The 19,335-nt window shown below is 41.9% G+C and overlaps 1 protein-coding gene across 1 annotated transcript; it reads left to right on the top strand.

The window, feature by feature from the left end:
* The first annotated feature begins 142 nt into the window (after positions 1 to 142).
* plod3 (procollagen-lysine, 2-oxoglutarate 5-dioxygenase 3) lies at positions 143 to 18,247 on the top strand. The gene is made up of 19 exons (XM_085258965.1): positions 143 to 405; positions 5,381 to 5,472; positions 6,489 to 6,625; positions 8,837 to 9,000; positions 9,081 to 9,193; positions 9,691 to 9,754; positions 10,396 to 10,493; positions 11,366 to 11,461; positions 11,550 to 11,681; positions 11,978 to 12,099; positions 13,019 to 13,123; positions 13,982 to 14,107; positions 14,906 to 15,050; positions 15,178 to 15,291; positions 15,374 to 15,445; positions 15,577 to 15,681; positions 15,762 to 15,908; positions 16,834 to 16,959; positions 17,061 to 18,247. The coding sequence occupies exons 1-19, from the start codon at positions 321 to 323 to the stop codon at positions 17,214 to 17,216; spliced, it is 2,199 nt and encodes a 732-aa protein (XP_085115091.1). The 5' UTR covers positions 143 to 320; the 3' UTR covers positions 17,217 to 18,247.
* The last annotated feature ends 1,088 nt before the right edge of the window (positions 18,248 to 19,335 follow it).

Raw genomic sequence — 19,335 nt, 5'->3', positions numbered from 1 at the left:
TAGCCCACCGAAAAACGAAGAGAAAAAAAGTTCCCATATGTCTGCCTCTTATTGGCTGGTGGATTTCCGACTATCTGTGCTGATTGGATACCAGCTCTGTCCGTCAAAGCTGTATCGCGTCATTTCTGTTCTCATTGGCTGGATAGCTTTTTGCGGTTTCTGTTGACTTTCTTTTAAAAGTCGGAAAAGGTGACGAGTATCGCGAGAGTCGAGTGCCGACTGAGCGGTGAACGTGAAGAGAGAGGGCCGGGAAGAGAGGAGAAAGAGTGGACTAAAGCTACGGCCTACAGTCTAAACGGAGCCGTGTCCAAACATCCAATATGTCCTCCAGTTTTCTTCTCCGCCTGCTGTCTCTCGCCTTTTTCCAGGGCGCCGTGTGGGCCGAACAGCGGAAGCTTTCTCCAGGTAAGACCGCTGTGCGGGGTCCCCTGATCGGCCGGGCGGACCACCGTGACCCGCTGGAGCTGTGGAGCTCGGGGTGGGTTACGGAAAGGCTGCTCATCACGTCACAAACCTTTTCACTATTTTCAGAGTTTATTCCGTTATTCAGCCGCTGGGTGAGTTTAGGAAGGATGTTTATTAATTATTAAAACCGTTAGCGCCACAGGACCGTTAGCAAACTTTAACAGGGGGTTGTGTTCATGTCAGAGCAAAATGTAAATATCACAAAAAGTCTCAATAATGACCCCAAATACTCACCCGAGGGGCTCACGGTGGACCTGTTCCCTTTATAACCTCATTGACTGTTATTGTAATCCCTACAGGTTATTAATGATTCCCTAAACTCTGGAAAATCTTAATGCGCAACTTTGTTTCCTGGATCTTTATTTCCATTTTTCCACGTATAATCTACCACACAGCGTGGTTAACATGTATCAGTTTTAATCACAGAAACACAAAGGTACAAAGTGCTTCGCATATCGGATAAAATTCAAATATTAAAGAAAGTTAGACATCCCCACAAACAGACACATTCACGCAGGGATGCTTACATCCAGCAGTAAAGATTACAAATCACTGATCAACCCACTCAAACGAGGTTTTACAGCCTCAAATGAGAGCTGGGACTTTTAAAATAGTGTGATCATTTTGATTGCATATTTTATAATCGTATTAGAATAAAGAATTTTAGTTAACTGCATTTAAATGAGTAAAACATTTATTGTAAGTGGATTAAATTAGGTTTAAAAAGCCACTGTGGGAGCCCACAGCACGTTTTATGTAGCAGGATTAATGATTTCCATCATGAACCTCTCACTGGCAGGTCTGTGAAGCAGAATAAACGTTTTTCAAAAGAATAGCCGGTTTAAATCTGATCTGTGTTTGCCATCCTGTCTTTGGTGCGTCCCTGTGAGGTTTGTTTGCTCAGCTGTGGTTTGTATTCATGTTTATATTACTTATGTGAGGCGTTTTTAAAGGGAGCAGAGTGAGACTGACGCCGAGATGTCCTTCTTGTTGTAAACCTTTTTTTAAAAAGTTCACAGACACTCAGATAATAACAGAAAAAATAACTGAAAAAAATAGATTTTTAAATATTTGACTGAAATCTGAGGCCATTTTCACTCATTCATGGGATCCAGTTTAAAGACTTCTTTTGCTTTATCTCGAGATTAATTCATTGATCAAATCAATAATCAGTTTACAGGTTCTTCCTCCTTCAGGATCTTTGAGTTTTGGTCTTTTGATACATAAAAGTGAATTCTTTGCTTGCACTTTTATCCCAGTCCTGATGCTTATTCTTCAGAGGAACGCCAGGATTGTTATATTTTAGTAAAACACCTTTTTTGTGTATATAAAGAAGCTGTTAAATTGTTAATAATAGATAATCAGCTGGTTGGTGTTTTAGCTCATCTGAAGGCTTCAGATATCTGAGCTCACAAGAAGTGTCTCAGTTTTTCTCAGGTTCTGTGGCACATTTTAAACACAGCTCAGCTGAAGACGTATTTCCCTAAAACATCTCAGACAATCACAGACACAGTGAAGTTAACCCCGAGAGGCTGTACCTCTGTCACAAAGTGAGTTTGTGAACCAGTGAGAACATCTTACTTAAACTCGCCTTCTTCCTCTGGGAGGTTGTTGTATATCTGAGCACTTCCTCCATGTTGTGCTCAGCAGCTCTGAATCTTGTGACACTGAGCATGGCGAGTTTCTATTGGCTGAACGTAACAGAGTTTGTGTTTCATCAGTTTTTATTTATTTTTTACATTTCTGTGACAGACTTTTATAGGAGTCATTTACAGTGTTGACTCTTCAAATTTTATTTGTCACGTACACAGTCACACACAGTACGATATGCAGTGAAATGCTTAGACAACTGCTCGTGACCTAAAGGGTAAATTTAACTGGGAAAGAATAAGATCAAATATATAAATTAAAGTTAAAAAATAACTGTACAACAAAATACACAGTATAGAACTATATAAGAATGTATGAATAAATATAAATAAATATATACACAATAACAACAGCTGTACAAGTATTAGCTGGAAATGAGGAGTATAATGTCCAGTGTTGTGCAATCCACATTATGTCTTGTGCAGTGCAAATATGCTTAAAGTGATTTAAGTGATGAAGTGAAAACAATGTCCAGAATGTCCAGTGTGTGTGTAAGAACTATATGTGTGGGTCAGTACTGTGTGGTGGTGTGATTGAGAGACCGTATCGCCTGCGGGAAGAAGCTCCTCCTCAGTCTCTCTGTGTTGGTCTTCAGGGAGCAGAATCGCTTTCCTGACCTCAGCAGAGAGAACAGTCCGTTCTTCTTCATAACTCCTGCAGATCTCTGTGGCTCTTAGTTAACCACAGTTTGTGGGCTCCTGTTTGTCCACCTGCTTTTTAAGCACTGATCATAGATTGTGGATCAGATTAAGATGTGTCCATGGGCCCAAGATGTTAATTTGGGGATCTTTTCGAGGCTCTGTGTTGTCATGTCTTCTGACACGGTGCTCCCATCAGGCTGGAAAATGCTCCTGGCAGGTTGGAAGAAGGTGGTTTTTAGTGTGGTCGGTCCTTAAAAAGCAGAACAGGGATCAGCTCAGACATGGTCAGTAGTAGGGCTGCCACAAATGATTATTTTGATCGTCGACTAGTCACCGATTATTTTTTCTATTAGTCGACTAATCAGATCATCATCCATTGGAAGTAAAACGTACAGCTCATTGCACCAGCAGCATCTGCTCTTATATAACTATCATTAGCTTACAGCTTTAAGTGTTTAAGGTGCTAACTAAAAATAAAGACAAGATGATAGTTTATTCAATTTTAATGAAATTTGCAGATTGTTTGGGTGAAGTTTAATAAACTCCTTGCTATCTAAAATATAACAGGACACCGGAGTAAATTCTCAGCATCTCACACTTCTGATAATCAGCTGTCTGCTTGATGTTTATTCAGCTGTGTAAAAACTATAACTTTGATCTCAGCCAAACCGATTTACTCAGGAACAAATAAAATACTGAAAAAAGCCAAACAATAACATTTTTAAGTTATCTAAGTGACTTATATATATGTTTAACCCGAGTAGAGAATAAAAATGTCCAGATAGGTTTAACTTCAAACACCTGAACCCGGCAGGTAGTTCTGAACTAGGCCTGCATGCTTGCATGTGTGAGGCTCTGAACGGTTCTGCTTGTTAACACTAACACAGTGACATTATGCTAACATTATTTGGACAAACATTAAACGTTTATGCTGATATAAACTTCATGTATTTCCTTCATATGGGCTGTTCCTGTGAAACGTTCCCTCCTGACCCCTCACAATCAGCTGTAGTACCTTCATAGTATGAACTGCTTGTGTTTAAACTGTGCTGACAATGTGGAACTTATATAGCTAAGAGGGCTATGAAACGAGTAAAAAGTGCCACATTTGGGCCAATATTTCTTTGTACTTTGAGAGCCTGTAACCCTAAAAACACTCAGGTGGAAAAATTTTTGGGCTTCATTAGAAGAAGAAAATCCCCAGTACTCGATGTTTAAGTGTTCTACTTGTCTTAAAAAATATTTGACCAAAGCTGAGAAAGAATTCAAAATGTGTTTATGATGTGCGCGCTGTGCAAACTGATGTGAAAACGAAAGAAATGAGCCCACTCAGATCTGCTGCTTGGATCTGTAACATTCTCCAAGGCTCCACACCTCCGGCCTGGTCCCACAGATTCAAATCAAGGAACGGGAAAAGGAAGTCTTTACATTTTTTACATTTTTATCATGCATGTCAGGAACATATTTCCATGAGAGTCGGCAAACACACAAACATCTTTGTAAGAAGGAGCGAAATATGAATTCGGCTCATATTTGGTTATGGAAATGATTCAGTATAAACATGGAGGGAAGACCTGGGCAGAGGTCACTTTATGGATCGTTTGTCAGGATGTGTTTATAGTTTCAGAGCTGATGTATTCCGTAATCCTTCCTTTTAGTTTGAGACCCAGAGTCTGCCCTGCAGGCAGCTGCAGAGACTTTCATGGGTTGTTGACAATGCCTTTTGACACACCCCTAGGAATCTATTCAATTCAATTCAGATTTATTTATATAGCACAAAGGCATAACCACTTTACATTTTAGGGCAAAGACCCTGCAATAATACAGTGAAAACCTCAACAGTCAGACTGAGTGAGCACTTGGCAACAGTGGGAAGGAAAAACTCCCTTTTCAAAAATCTAGAAGTTCTGAAGAATAAAAACGATGGTTAAAAACAGGAGAATTTCCTTCCATATGCACTCGCTCAGCTCAGCTGAACTCAAACACAACTACTCATGAGTGCTGCTGGTGGGAAGGGGACGTCGTTATTTAATGACGTGTTGAAAAACCGTGACACCTGGCTGGAAACTTCACAGTAAACTTTCGAGACACTTTCAATCAAACGCTGCCAAAAAAGGAGCGGAGGAGGAGGAGGTGGTTTTCCCATGTTTGGTTTGATGGTATCTGAACCAGCTGTTTGCACAGAGAGTGGATGGGAGCGATTTCTCGGGATATTTAAGGAGCTTTGTTGCACAGCCGAGAGCTGTTTTCTCGGCCCTGCGCTGCAGTGAAAGTGTTATTGCTCTCGCACGTTAAAACACGTCAGACCCTCAGGAGCACAGCAGGGGCTTTGGTCACAGACCCTCTTCTCCTCCCCCATGCTACCCCTCCCCTCTTTGACTTTCCTCGGAATTTCAGAGGAATTCTGCTCCCAATTCCTAATAAAAAGCCTGCAGGGAAACTCTGGCAGCTGCTCGTGTCTGCAAACAGGACTGAGTGTTACCAGCATACAGCAGCACATCCTCCAAATATTTCAATATTTGCCAAAATGGATCGTTATATATTTACGAGTTGTAAAAAAAACAAAAAACAAGAGTTCTCTGTTGATTTGACAACGTCATGCTGATCACCTGATGTGTTTGCAGAAAATTTGCTGGTCATCACCGTGGCAACAGAGGAGACGGACGGCTTCCTGCGCTTCATGAGGACAGCCCAAGAGTTCAACTACACTGTGAAGGTAACACACAAGTTACATGCTGGGTAACTTTGTGTTAAAGAGTAACCTGTTACCTGGTGAGGTTAGTGTCATTAAAGAGTAATCCATTACATCCCTGGCTGAGGTGCTGCTGATGTCTGATGCACGGCTGCACAGCCGTCGCTTGCTGAAGTTTGACTCAGGTCTGAGATTAAATGTCGGATCGAAGCGGTGGGTCTGTACAAGGCTCCACACAGCTTCCCTCCATGATACTTGGAGTCAGCTGCTCCAAAGTTTGCACATTTCCAGCCTTATTTAGAGGTTTAGTGAGTTAGTTTGTCAGTGGAGGTGTTTTCATACCTGTGGTGTTTAAATCAAACCCTAGACTCGTTTCCTCTTTTGTCTGGTTCATTTCTGAACACCGTAATTACACCACATCATCCACACTGAAACCTTTTGAAGGAGGTGGTCTCAGGCCGGTTCCTAGCAAACTCCAGTGCATGCTTTACATTCTGGGTGCCATAGATTTGAGAATATCATTGAAATTAAAGTAAATTCTTGGTGTTCGGTTCCTTGTGTTCAGTCTAGATCTCATCACCTCCTTCTGGTGTTTACCTTTGTTGCTCCACTCTGATGAGTTTGCTTGGATTTGTTTCTGTGTGTTCAAACTGCATGTGTGGAAACGGCCTTAAAGCTAAAGTGCTTCAGTCACATCTTGACTGTTGGTAATATGCAGAGACTAAAGACTAATGTGTTGTTGTCCAAGTGGTCGGTACCTGAAACAGAATGAATGAGTGAATGAGCCGATTGTTCCTGTACAAAGTTCCTGAATGCAGGGAGGACCTGTCGGGCCACACAGTGCAGCTCTGACTGCAGTAAAACGTCTTTGTTTAAGGTGCAGGAACAACTCCAGCAGAGAAAAATAAAACTGTTTCTGTTTTTTTGTGCTGCAGATCCTTTAGAAACACTCTCAGTGATCACATGAGCAGATCAGCTGTCAGAGGATTTATTGGATACAAATGAGCAAATGAGTTTAATGATGTGATGGTGGTGTACAGGTCCTGGGTCTGGGTGAGGAGTGGAAGGGAGGCGACGTCGCTCGAACGGTGGGTGGAGGTCAGAAGGTGAGATGGTTGAAGAAGGAGGTGCAGAAGCACTCGGAGAAGACAGAGCTCGTCATCATGTTTGTGGACAGGTAGTGTGTGTGTGTGTGTGTGTGTGTGTGTGTGTGTGTGTGTCATATACTTATCGTTCCCATCAGCTCAGTCCTGATTTCTGTCTTTTCACAGCTCTACTCTTCCTGTTCTTTATCTTGTCAGTCTCAGTTTTCGCTGCTTTTGTTGTGTCTTTACTTTTTCTTTCTGACCTACTTTGACACACACGAGGACAAAGCTTTTCTCGCAAAAATGAAGGATATGAATTTTCGTATTGTTCGATTAGCAGATAAACAGTGAAATCAGAGCTCAGGCACCACCTGTGACCTGTGCAGGGATTTCACTGGTTCTGAGCTCCAGTGTTGTTACTGTTAACTAAAGCTAAAGTTCAGACAAGTCCAGAAATACAAACCCAGTCACGGAGGCCTGGGGAAGGATGGGTGACCACTGGTTGTTTGGGGAAAAATGTTTCGTGACAAGTTAGCAAATGATAAACCATGAAGATGGAAGAAGCACACGGTGCTGCACTAAAGCTTCCTTTTTTGGATCGCTTTAGTCTTTAATAGATTGCCACGGTCTTGAAGCTAAGGTTCGGTCGACCTTTTTCAAGTTTCACTGTCACATGGTGGTAAATTAGCGAGCGTTTGCAGACAGGTCATCATCTTTCATGGCAATCCTCTTGCAACCAAAGCAGTCACAGGTTTGTAGTCCAGCAACCTCCAGTGGCCACTCACTAACAGTTCAGGTCGTACAAATACATTTTTTCCTAGCAGCTGGTGGTTCCCAAACAGTCTGTGTAGGTAGGGTCCAAATTGTGGACCCAAAAATAACAAATAAATTAAAATACTATTTTGGTATTGGTCAGTCTGACAGGTGCTGTCAGCCAATCGAAAGAAAAGCGTCTGGACTTCTTTAAGTTGCTTGAAGACGTTTCACCTCTCATCCGAGAAGCTTCTTCAGTTCAAAGGTCAAATGGTGGAGAGTCCCAGATATAAACCTAGTGGGAGTTTCCCCCCCAAAGAGGGACAAAGGACCCCCTGATGATCCTCCACCTAATCACATGAGCCGACACGTGAAAACTTGTGTAGGCCCCAATCAGCCAGGGTTTTGGGTGAGCTCATTGTGAAACCTGGCCCACCCTATCATGTGATGTCCTGAGGTCAGATGGCCCAGAGTGAGTGGGCGTTAAGGCGTCTGGGCAGGGATCTCAAAACTGGATTATAGATGGCAGAGAGTTGGTGTCGTAAACCCCCGCCTCTGTTCAAAGATGGTCGCTCACAGTGGACATAAATGGCCTCTTTGGCTCCCACTGGGTTTAAATCTGGGACTCTACACCATTGAAACGTCTTCAAGCAACTTAAAGAAGTCCAGACGCTTTTCTTTCCAAGCTCCTTAGACTACGATGACCTGGATGACTGAGAACCTTCACAGACATACTGTCTCCCTCTTATTCTGCCAAGAGAAGCCAAGTGTAATCAATCATGATCTCTAACAGGAAGTATGTATGCTTTGGCCTTGCCCAGCTAAAATACACTATAGAACCTTCAGCACCACAAAAAATTTAACTGAGTGAATGCATATATTTGACCCTTACAGAGAAAAGGTTAGAGAAAATCCAAAGCACAGTAAATTCAAACTCAATTGAGTTTGTTTTGGTGATGTCTGATGTTTGCTGCGCAATTCTTCCACCCTGAAAAAGCCTGGGACAGTTAAATAAATCATGGAAAGTCCAGAATCGCCATGAATTCATGCCCTTGAAGACTGTATTTAAACCTCTGACCACAACTGTAAAACCCCCATTTCCTCCAGTATAACCCAGTTGTGGAACATCACAGAGACGAGGTGATCATCTGGTAGAGGGGAGACCACAGCAGGAGCAGGAGACCCCTCTGTGTCCTGTTTTAGGTTTTAATGAACACCTTAAACTCTGTACTGGAGCTGCTGTAGGCGGTCATTACTTCAGACTTTCTGGAAAGAGACGGATAAAGTTGGGAATGAGCCACACTCGACTGTGGAGGTCTGCAGCTCACGCTGAACTCTTACTGTAATTTCTTCCATTTATCGTCCTTTAAATGTTTTTCTTTCCTGTTTACATGTAAGCTGACGTGGCTCTCACTCTTTCTAGCCACTGCTCAGTGTTCAGTCCTCTGATTGTTTCTGTCATAAACATGCTCTCTGTCTGCTTATCCCACACATTCAAACTGTTGCAAACAGTAACAGGCCCCCCTCTTTCTCTTTCTCTCTCCATGCAGTTACGATGTGATCTTTGCATCGGGTCCTGAGGAGCTGCTGTCCAAGTTTTCCCGTATGGGTCACAAAGTTATTTTCTCAGCTGAGGGTTTCTGCTGGCCTGACCAGCGCCTGGCCTCCAAATACCCCGAGGTGCGTACTGGGAAACGCTACCTGAACTCAGGAGGTAAGGAGCTCACTGATATTCCTTTAAAATACTATAAAAAGTTTAAAGCAGTAAGTAACACACGACTTCTTGCTCTTCAGGGTTCATCGGCTATGCTCCAGAGATCAGTGCAATTGTCCAGCAGTGGAAGTACAAAGACAGCGATGACGACCAACTTTTCTACACCAGGATCTACCTGGACAAGACGCACAGGGTAAAAACAACTTCACAAACATTAAAAAAACAAAAGTAACCCACAGTTTTAAAGCCACTGTTAGAGCCACTAGAACAAGTCGCAGTCGCAACAGGAACATTTTCATGTAAATACTTTTTCTGTACCAATTGTAATGTAAGTTAAAGAACAAGACCATCTCACACTCTGTTCCCTCCAATGACAGGATAATGGCTGCAGTTCACTTTGCATTTCTTGTTACCATTAGTAACAAGTAACAGTCTGAGGTTGGCTCCTTTAATGTTACCTCAGGTCGAAAGTCTTTGACGTTGCAGACAAAACAAGTTAATCTGTACTGCTGGGTAAAAAACTAAATTGTTTCCAATGTTTTGAACATATTCTTAGAAAACTAGGCCAGCAGTGATTTCAGAGAAGAAGAGTTTTTGAATCTCAGATATTCGCCCAGCTTGTCATGTCTGAATTTATCTGTAAAAGTCTAAATCTTGACAAAGCTGCTCTGTTTATTATTGTCACATCAGACCAAGTTTAACATGACCCTGGATCATCGATCCCGGATCTTCCAAAACCTGAACGGAGCTGTTGGTAAGAAACACAGATATGTGAGAGCTCAGTTTACACGCGAACCAGCTGTTTCACATGTAGCAGTCTGTCTCCATCCAGCTGTTAGTCAAAGAGGCTACACTCCTATTAATGCAACTCTAAGCCTGTTGTAATGAGGGGGGAGATTAGCTACAGAGACCAAAACAACTTTTTGTATCAGGCTGTAAACATGTTTATTTCAGTCTGTGGGGAATGACTCGCTTTTACAAGCACACAGTTTAAATCTGAGTAAAAAGTAGAGGATCGATAATAGAGCCCTGTGAAGCTCCACGATTTGTAAGGAAACATTCATTCTGGTTTTTGTTACTCACTCTACTGGTTACTTCATCCTGAAAACCTCTGATTTGAATGTGAAATACTTCAATTCAGATATTAAAAGGTTTATTATACATGTGTATTCATGCCTTTCTGACATAAATCTGTCCCTCCAACTTTTTCAACGTGCTATTACTGTACTCAGGCTCTTATGAGGATATATCTTTGGTCTGACTGAATCAAGGTGTGTCGTGTTTGTTTCTACGGGAGCTTATGAGGACTGACTTCCCACTGGAGCCTCAAGTGGACATTTGAGGAACTGCTGTTTCTTATTGAGCAGAAACACTTACACTAAATCTCCTCTCTAGATGAGGTCGTCTTGAAATTCGAGAGGGCAAAGGTCAGAGCAAGGAATGTCGCCTACGACACGCTTCCTGTTGTTATCCATGGCAACGGACCCACCAAGGTAACACGACAATGTGATGGTAAAACCAGAGCACAGACAGATTTTGTGATCAGGAGTCAGGTGTGACGTGTTAAGCTGGGCTCACACTGCGATTTCTTTCAGTCGTGTTATTCAGCTTCTGCTCAAACTGCACGATTGACTCGCAGGGGTTAGAAGTTCGTAGGTCACGATGCAGGGTCTCACACTATACGGCCCGATGCTCTGATGCGACCTGAGTGCTCACACTGTGCGTCCATAAAATGAAGCTTATAACAGAAATTCTGTCGCTCGCCCTCTCTGTCTTTCACTCACACAGACACACCACCACCATCAACTTTGCTAAATTGCTAATGAAAAACATGATCAGGCAGCTGTGATTGAGCAGCAGTGTAGATCCAACTATTTTCACGGTTGTTGTGGTCGTGATAATTTTGTGAGGCCACATCGAAAAGGCTCGGATGAGCTTTCCAAAGTTCCACAAGTTGTGCCTCCATCGCTTGTGTCCAGATCACACGCTGCACTGCTGCTCCGTCATTTTCACCAAGCATTTCAAACAGGTTTGAAATCCTCCCGACCAAGCGATTGATGATCGGGAGCTGGTCGTGAGGTGTTAATCGCTTCTCGTTACCCCACGAATACACGATGCACGACACACGATGAAGGCCGATCCCCAAAACGGTCGCACGACTGAAATATTGGCTCAAAATTTGCCAAACATGGCACAGTGTAAGCCCAGCATTAGAGTAAACCACTGTGCTGCTGTTTAAAACTAATGAAGACTCTTTGATCTTTAAAGCCTCACACTTGAAACTGTTCCTGCCTGTCATTAAAAATCTGATTATCAAACACAACAAATATATTTAATAATTCTGCACATCTGCTTGTCTCTGCAGCTGCAGCTGAACTACCTCGGTAACTACGTCCCCACGGTGTGGACCTATGAAACCGGCTGCGGGATTTGCGACGACGACCTGCTCTTCTTCAATGAGGTGCCTGCACCACTCTCAGTGGAGGACATAATGAGGAGAAAAAGTTTTCCTGTCAGTGTTTGAACTCTACGTGTGTTTGTGTGTTCAGGACGAACAGATGCCTCTGGTCTACGTCGCTGTTTTCATCGAACATGCAACTCCCTTCATGGAGGAGTTCCTGGAGCGCCTGTCCACTCTGAACTACCCAAAAACGAGGATTCGCCTCTTCATCCACAACAACGTACGATGCACACTCGCACAGAGTTCCAGTTTCACTGCCTTCACTGGAACATCAGAGGGACGAAAAAGATTCACAATTAAAGAGTCAGAATTGTCTCACCGAGAGATTTTAGGCAACTTTGACACAAGGAAAAGGTTCCTGACTGTGGCTCAAGCAGAGAGTAGTTTGAGTAGCCTTCAACTGTGAAAAATGTTTTGCCTGTTCACTAAATTTAGAGCCAAAGTTCATTTTTGCAGCATACAGAACTTCCTTCCTGTGTCATGTGCTTTCTGACCTGTTGTGTCCCCGTACTGCAGGTCGTGTACCACGAGCGTCACATCCAGAAGTTCTGGGAGCGACACAGGTCTCTGTTCCCAGACGCCCGGGTAGTCGGACCAGAGGAGAACCTGAAGGAGGACGAAGCCAGAACCATGGCTGTGTGAGTGCACAACCTCTAAGGACATTATAAAAACTTTAAAACAGTAAAATATAAGAAGTCCTGGAAACAGGAGATATGACACCAAAACGAAATGTAGGTTTCAAAGATGTTATCAACACTGTCAGCAAAATTGGTCTCAAATATGTACAAATATTTAACTATTTGCATTTTTAGTACCAACCTTTAAAACCTTTATTTTATTTTTTTTACAATAAGGCAGAAATCAACAGTAGTTTTCCTTCTGTGGTTTTATTTGGATTTATGTACAGCTCATATAGTCTTCATCAACTGCATGTTACAGAACTTTGCCAACATATAAATGAAATAAAAGTGAGCAATTAATTCATCTGAAACAAAAGTTTAAATTTAGGAAAATCCAAAAGATACGATAAAACCTAAATCCCCAAATAAGCACCTGCAAGAGGCAGAGAATAAATTCTGAGGACAAATATACAGGTGGAAACAATCAGGGAATCGGGAGGAAGACAAAGACAGGAAATAAAAGGACAAAACACACGCAAAGATCAGGAAAATAAAGGTAGACATATTGACGAGACGGAGAAACATAAAAAACATGGAAAAACAACCAGGGATTGAGCACTGCTGTATAAAACCTTGAATCTCTTTCTTTCCTTAAAACCCAGCATTCGCAACCAGGACTTGGCAGGAACTTTAAAGCAGGACATTTAAAGACGGAAATGAGGCAGAACAAAACACTTAAATTGCTCTGTGAAGCATATTTATAAACCAGGAAGTTAAATCTGTTTAATGAGAGGAGCGTATTTAGAACAATTACATTAAAAAAAGGTCAGATTCCGTCTGTAGTAAGATAAAAAATACGTCTGACCATCACCTTTATGGAAACTCTCTAAATACGAAGGTAATGAACCTTCCTGGCTGTTTGTTTGTTTGACTGCAGCGAGGTGTGTAAGAAGGATCCAGAGTGCGACTACTACTTCAGCATCGACTCCGATGTGGCTTTGACGAACCCCGACATCTTGAGGATCCTGATGGAGGAGAACAAGTACGTAGAAGCTGTGTTTACACCGTCAGTAAAACCCTGAGCATATCCTGCACTGGATGAGACTCTCAAAAACTAAAAAGACTACAAAAAAATGTCACATATTTGTTGATAAGTTTTTAAAAACTGACAGCCAAATATTTAAATGCTTCAGGCCAACGAGGGTTTCGTTGTGGAGATTCAGCTTATGATCAGGACTTCTTCATGGTGACTGATCCAGGATTGATCATTTCAGATTTTCTTTTTCGTGACGTTTGGTTCATTTTTGCTGTTTTCCTCCTGGCCTATGATGGTATTTGTGTCCAGACTATCACTCCAAGGTCAAATTCAGCTTTCCTAAACAGCTCTGACACGAACCGAGAGCTCAGGCCACATTTTGCCTCAACGTTCATTGCAGGCTCTACCCCAAATCAAGATACTATCCCAAGCTCTAATACAGATCTCTTCCAGCTTAGACATTAACCCCCAAAGCTCAGTCCAGACTCTGCGCCAAGGTACCATCTAGACCCTAATAGCATAGAGGGTGTACGAGACGATGACCATTAGTGTAAACCCAAGGTTCAGTTCAAGCTGTCTGGAGTTTAATGGATGCCTGAATGTTAACAGCAACACTGATTATTCTACTGGAGCCACATAACTTTGACTATTTTGAGCTCACTGTTTGATTTTAAAAACGGCTAATGGCTTCAGACTAAAGGAACCTGCGTCACTCTTCTATTTTAATTCTCTCAGACTACTTTCTGTTACTTCTTTCCAGATATTAGGCGCTATGTGTAAACACCTCAGTACTCAGGCTTTATGTTAGATTCTGTTGGTTTTTATTTTAATGCAGTTCTCTGAAATCCTTTGCTGTTCTTGCAGGTCTGTCATAGCACCCATGCTGTCCAAACACGGAAAGCTGTGGAGTAACTTCTGGGGCGCTCTAAGCCCTGAAGGATACTACTCCAGATCTGAGGATTACATTGAGATCGTCCAGGGCAAGAGGGTGTAAGTAACACACACAAAAACTGGTTAATGCTGCCTATTGTGGCCCAGTACACTGTCACAAAAGAGATAATTTCAAGTTTAAATAAAGGTTAAATGAATGAAACAGAAGCACAAAACCCACCTATAGCTGTTTATCCATTTCTAAATTTTAAGGTAATAAAAAAATGGGTCAAACTGATTCAGTGATTTTATTTTAGATTGTGCTATCGCTTTGTCTTAAATTTTCCATTATTTAGTGAATAGATATGTCATAATGAAAATAATAATAATGATGTATGTGTTGCAGTTGGTGTGTTCAGATTTTAATTCTAAAAAATATGAGAGACTCTACATATGCTTTTAGTTTTTTCATTGAACGGATGAGCCCTCATTTGAAAGCGAGTGATTTCTAGTAGTGAAGAGGTGACTGTTTAACATCTGGTTAAACCCAAACCAACCCCAACCTTAGATGGGTTTCCCATTAAAGAAAAAAAGTGATTCTTCTCCTACTTTCAGCTGATCTCTTGCTCTTAAGTGCCACGGTTGTGTTTCCAGTTGTTGAGATTTTGCTTTGGCTATTATTTTGGGGTAACTGGTGTTTCAGTTTCTTTGATCCCTGTGCCAGATTCTATAGCATAGAAAACCAAATGTGGGATTCAAACAGGCAAAAATGGCAAAAAAAGCATTTGGCAGATTAGAAAAAGTCCAGAAAGTCAGCAAGTCCAACTACAGATGAGTCCATAAGACTTAAGAACCAGCACCAAACTCTGAGACGCGACATCCTGTCTGTAAAACAACCTTCTGCCTGTGTTTGTGCAGAGGTCTGTGGAATGTGCCGTACATCACTCAGGTCTACCTGATCAAAGGCAGCGTGCTGCGGACTAAACTGTCCCAGGTGAGCCTGTATATGGATGAAGGGGGCATGGACGCTGACATGGTGTTCTGCAGGAGCATCCGAGACCAGGTAACACAAACGTTCTCTGCTTTTAACTGTAAGCACAGTCAGAGTGAATTACAAAAAAGCTCTTTTGTAAGCAGCAATGCTGTTGTTTCATTGAACTTTATACAAACAAAACTTAATATGTCCACAGGGAGTCTTCATGTATGTGTCCAACCGTGACGAATTTGGCCGTTTGGTGGCCTCGTCCAATTACAACACGTCCAGGCTCCACCCAGACATGTGGCAGATCTTCGACAACCCTGTGGTCAGGAAAATGTACATGAACACTCAAATTAGATGATGTGGGTAAAGCTAAAACAACTCGGACTGTCTGTCTGTATTTGCAGGACTGGAAGGAGAAGTATGTCCACGAAAACTACTCCAAGATCTTTGAAGATGAGAAGACTTATGTAGAGCAGGTAATAAAGTCAGGAAGGGGAATCAGGAACCAGAGGCAAAAAAACCCCACCTCCCATGTAGAGTGTTTTCAGATTATTATTAATGATTGTTACAGAATCATCGTGGGTTTAACAATCTCTCTGTATTTCAGCCCTGTCCAGATGTTTACTGGTTTCCAGCTTTCTCAGACAAAATGTGTGACCATATGGTAGAAACCATGGAAGACTGTGGCGAGTGGTCTGGTGGAACGCACAAGGTAAACACTTATTCTAACTGTCACACAAGGGCAGAAGTAAGTACTAAGCTTTAACAGTTTTGTGTTTTCTGTGTTTCTAGGATGAGCGTCTGGCTGGCGGTTATGAAAATGTCCCAACTGTGGATATCCACATGAACCAGATCAGCTTTGAGAAGGAGTGGCTCAAGTTCCTCAAAGATTATATTTCCCCCGTCACTGAGAAACTCTATCCTGGCTACTACCCCAGGGTACGGTAAAAGCCTAACCCCAGTCTCACGTTCAGACTCCCTACCCCACCAAGGAGTTCAATCCACAACCTCCCTCACGGGAGAGCCCAGAGCTTACTCCAAAGTATAGTTTACACTCTAACCTAAGGGTTCAATTCAAGACTTTGTGCCAAGGTATTGCTCAGGAGATCCTAATCCCACAGTACAGTTTAGACCCTCTGAGTCCACACTTTAGCCTAAAGTGTAGTTTAGATCCAAATCTTGGTTTTCAGTGTAGAGTCTTTGCCAAAGTACCATCAATACCCTAACTCCCACCTAAATATACAGACCAAACCCTAGGTTTAGACTCGATACCAAGGTACTGTCAAGACCCTTACGCTAAGATACAGACCAGACGTTAACCAGAGGGTCGGGTCCAGACTCAACATTAAGGTTAGAGTCACCCCATGGGTTGAGGTACAGTCCACACAATAACCATAGTGTTCAAGTTCCAGATACGTTTATCATTCAGAGCCTTCCTCTAAGGTAGGGTGCACACCCTGAACACAAGGTGCAGTCCATCAGAATAACTCCTTACCGTCCTCAGAGGTTCTCTCAAGACCTTACCCAAAGTTCAGCCCAGAAATATCTCATGATCTCAGACCGATGCTTACCTCGAAATTAATCCCAGATATTGAGCCACTACAAAGGTTTTGACAGTGCAGGCATTACAGAAAAAAAACTCAGTATCTGCCCCAGGGTACAGTCAGGGTACACTGTGCTCTACTGCACTCTCTAGTGCACTCTAAGATAATACAAATTCACAATGCTAAGGAGCTATACATTAATCATGTTTTTCTTTAGAAAGTTTCCGAGTCAGATTTTTATCTGATGTTGGGAACATTGTTGTGTTTGTGCCGTCTTTTGTTAATCCTCTTAAAAATGATCTGGTACTGTCTACATGCAGGCTCAAGCCATTATGAACTTTGTGGTGCGTTACCGTCCAGATGAGCAACCGTTATTGCGGCCACATCATGACTCCTCCACCTTCACTATCAACATCGCCCTGAACAGGAAGGACATTGACTACGAGGTAACGCAGCCTGCTGATCTAAAGAAGCCAAAGAACATGCTATCCTGAATAATTTCCCTAAAGCTCTGCCTTTCTTAACACAACATGTTTACTTGTGTCAGGGTGGAGGTTGCAGGTTCCTGCGGTACGACTGTAAGGTGGAGTCTCCTAGGAAGGGCTGGTCCTTCATGCACCCAGGTCGACTGACACACTACCACGAAGGCCTGCGCGTCACCAAAGGGACCAGATACATCATGGTGTCCTTTGTCGACCCCTAAACGTACAGAGCGTGTGCATAAAAGGCTGCTGGTGTGTCTGTGTGAGCATGAGAAGATTAGCCAACCTCATCATCATATTCGTAATGGAGGAAAAGACGTGATGACCTTGAATGCATCATGTTATTATTTCACTGTGTCCTTATTTCAGGTGTACATAAGATTTGACTTATCATCGTTGACATTTCAGAGTTTTCTGTTTTTTACCTTGTTTTTATTCCTGACACTAGTGAAGCAAATAAAAACGGGAGATTTGTGGTCTTGAAGGCATCGCTGTCGGACATTTCAAAATAAGAGTCTCATGCTTAAAATCAGTTGTCACCGTGCTGCCTTACGTTTAAACGTTAACTAAATCTATGCAAGCAAAACACTCCAAGTTGTGTTTCAACAATCAGCTGTTACACTCCAAACTCTGAAAGATTAATGCCACCTGTTGTGCCAAGTAGAGGGTGTTACCCGTATTAGTGATGTGCTCGAGGGTAAATCCACCTCAAAGACAAGTCGGCTGGATTTGAGCATCAATATTCTAGACGTGCAAATCCTCAATATCAGTTAATATGATACAGAGAAGAAAGATGGGTATAAAGATGCTTTAAAGAAAACCGTGTGAATGATGTGCCAAGAAGTCTATATGTTTGGTAAAAGTCTGTAAAAACAAGATTTAAGCAAGTGGAGCTCCACTTTGAGGAGTTTTTAGACTCTTACTTTGTAAACTCTAAAGGCCTTTTATGTATTTGTTTTATTCTTTGTTGTTTATTCTTGTTTTTAAAATTTACATGTCCTCCTTAGGTTTCCATGGGGCAGTCATCATTAGGGTGTGAAGCGCTGCCTCCTCTTGCAGGATTATGTCTTTATTTAAAAAATGCTGTGATGGTTTTTAGTCTGAGGTGCAGTGTTTCCACCCAGCCTCTGGTTTTCTTCTATACGTGCCTGTTTATCAAAAGTCTCTGGCTTTGTAAAAACTGCATTAAATTATTTGTTGATGACTGACTGAATAAAGTTTTGAGATTTTAATAAAAAAAAAAGACCTGTCACATCAGTTTAAGTAGTCCTTTTTTGGGGCTATCAAACTGTCAAGAAAACGACTATGATTTTTACTCAAGAATATTCTTAAAGTAAAAAGATAAATACTAATTTACTTTTGCGAGTTTGTGCTGGTGGCACTAACTGGCAGTACTTGTCTTATTGTAGTACCAGTATTTCCCCCACTCAGTGCACTGTTACTGCACCATCCTATGTTACAAATTGGTATTACAGAAAAGTATGACCTGGCCTGTCTCTGGAGTCAAAATAAAAAATTTAAATACAGGTGTAGCCAAGGTGATGTTACCTACAGCTTTGAAGCCTTGATTTTAGTGCTTTTGCCACCACTATATTAATTATTTTCTAATTGCATCACACAGAGACATTCTGTTGAGTAGCATCCAAAAAAAAGAAAAACTATTTCACTCACAAACTTGGAGAATAAATTTCTTGGACACTGTCAATTGATTGCATAGGAGCCGTATTATTGGTTAGAAAATTGCACTAAAAGTGGATGCAGTGAAGTCTAACAGACAGCTAACCTTAAAATCCTAACCCCTGAAAGCGTACCTTCACTCAGTGCTGATTGGTGGATCTCTGGTCCACGGAAGCAGCAAAAGAAATCGTTGAAATGGACATTTTAATTGAAGACAGCATTTTGATTCAAAGGATTGCACACAGTACATTTACCCCAGTATTTTAAACCCTGACGTCTAATATGAATAATACAACTTTTAAAGATCACATACAGGGAGTGCAGAATTATTAGGCAAAAGAGTATTTTGTCCACATCATCCTCTTCATGCATGTTGTCTTACTCCAAGCTGTATAGGCTCGAAAGCCTACTACCAATTAAGCATATTAGGTGATGTGCATCTCTGTAATGAGAAGGGGTGTGGTCTAATGACATCAACACCCTATATCAGGTGTGCATAATTATTAGGCAACTTCCTTTCCTTTGGCAAAATGGGTCAAAAGAAGGACTTGACAGGCTCAGAAAAGTCAAAAATAGTGAGATATCTTGCAGAGGGATGCAGCAGTCTCAAAATTGCAAAGCTTCTGAAGCGTGATCATCGAACAATCAAGCGTTTCATTCAAA

Source organism: Mchenga conophoros, linkage group LG3, assembly GCF_057382185.1.
Source record: "Mchenga conophoros isolate Kocher_MC1m ecotype Shallow Benthic linkage group LG3, M_conophoros_male_GT1.1, whole genome shotgun sequence".
Taxonomy (NCBI): domain Eukaryota; kingdom Metazoa; phylum Chordata; class Actinopteri; order Cichliformes; family Cichlidae; genus Mchenga; species Mchenga conophoros.
The sequence above is the reverse complement of the archived record's forward strand: the minus strand, read 5'-3'. Positions and strand labels throughout refer to the sequence as shown.

What these genes read in the sequence shown, in the direction of transcription:
- plod3 (XM_085258965.1), top strand. Translation starts at nt 321, where the DNA reads ATGTCCTCCAGTTTTCTTCTCCGCCTGCTGTCTCTCGCCTTTTTCCAG. An exon ending in ATGGCAACGGACCCACCAAG is followed by an intron (nt 10,494 to 11,365) that starts GTAACACGACAA and finishes TTGTCTCTGCAG; the next exon opens with CTGCAGCTGAACTACCTCGG. An exon ending in GGAAGGACATTGACTACGAG is followed by an intron (nt 16,960 to 17,060) that starts GTAACGCAGCCT and finishes TACTTGTGTCAG; the next exon opens with GGTGGAGGTTGCAGGTTCCT.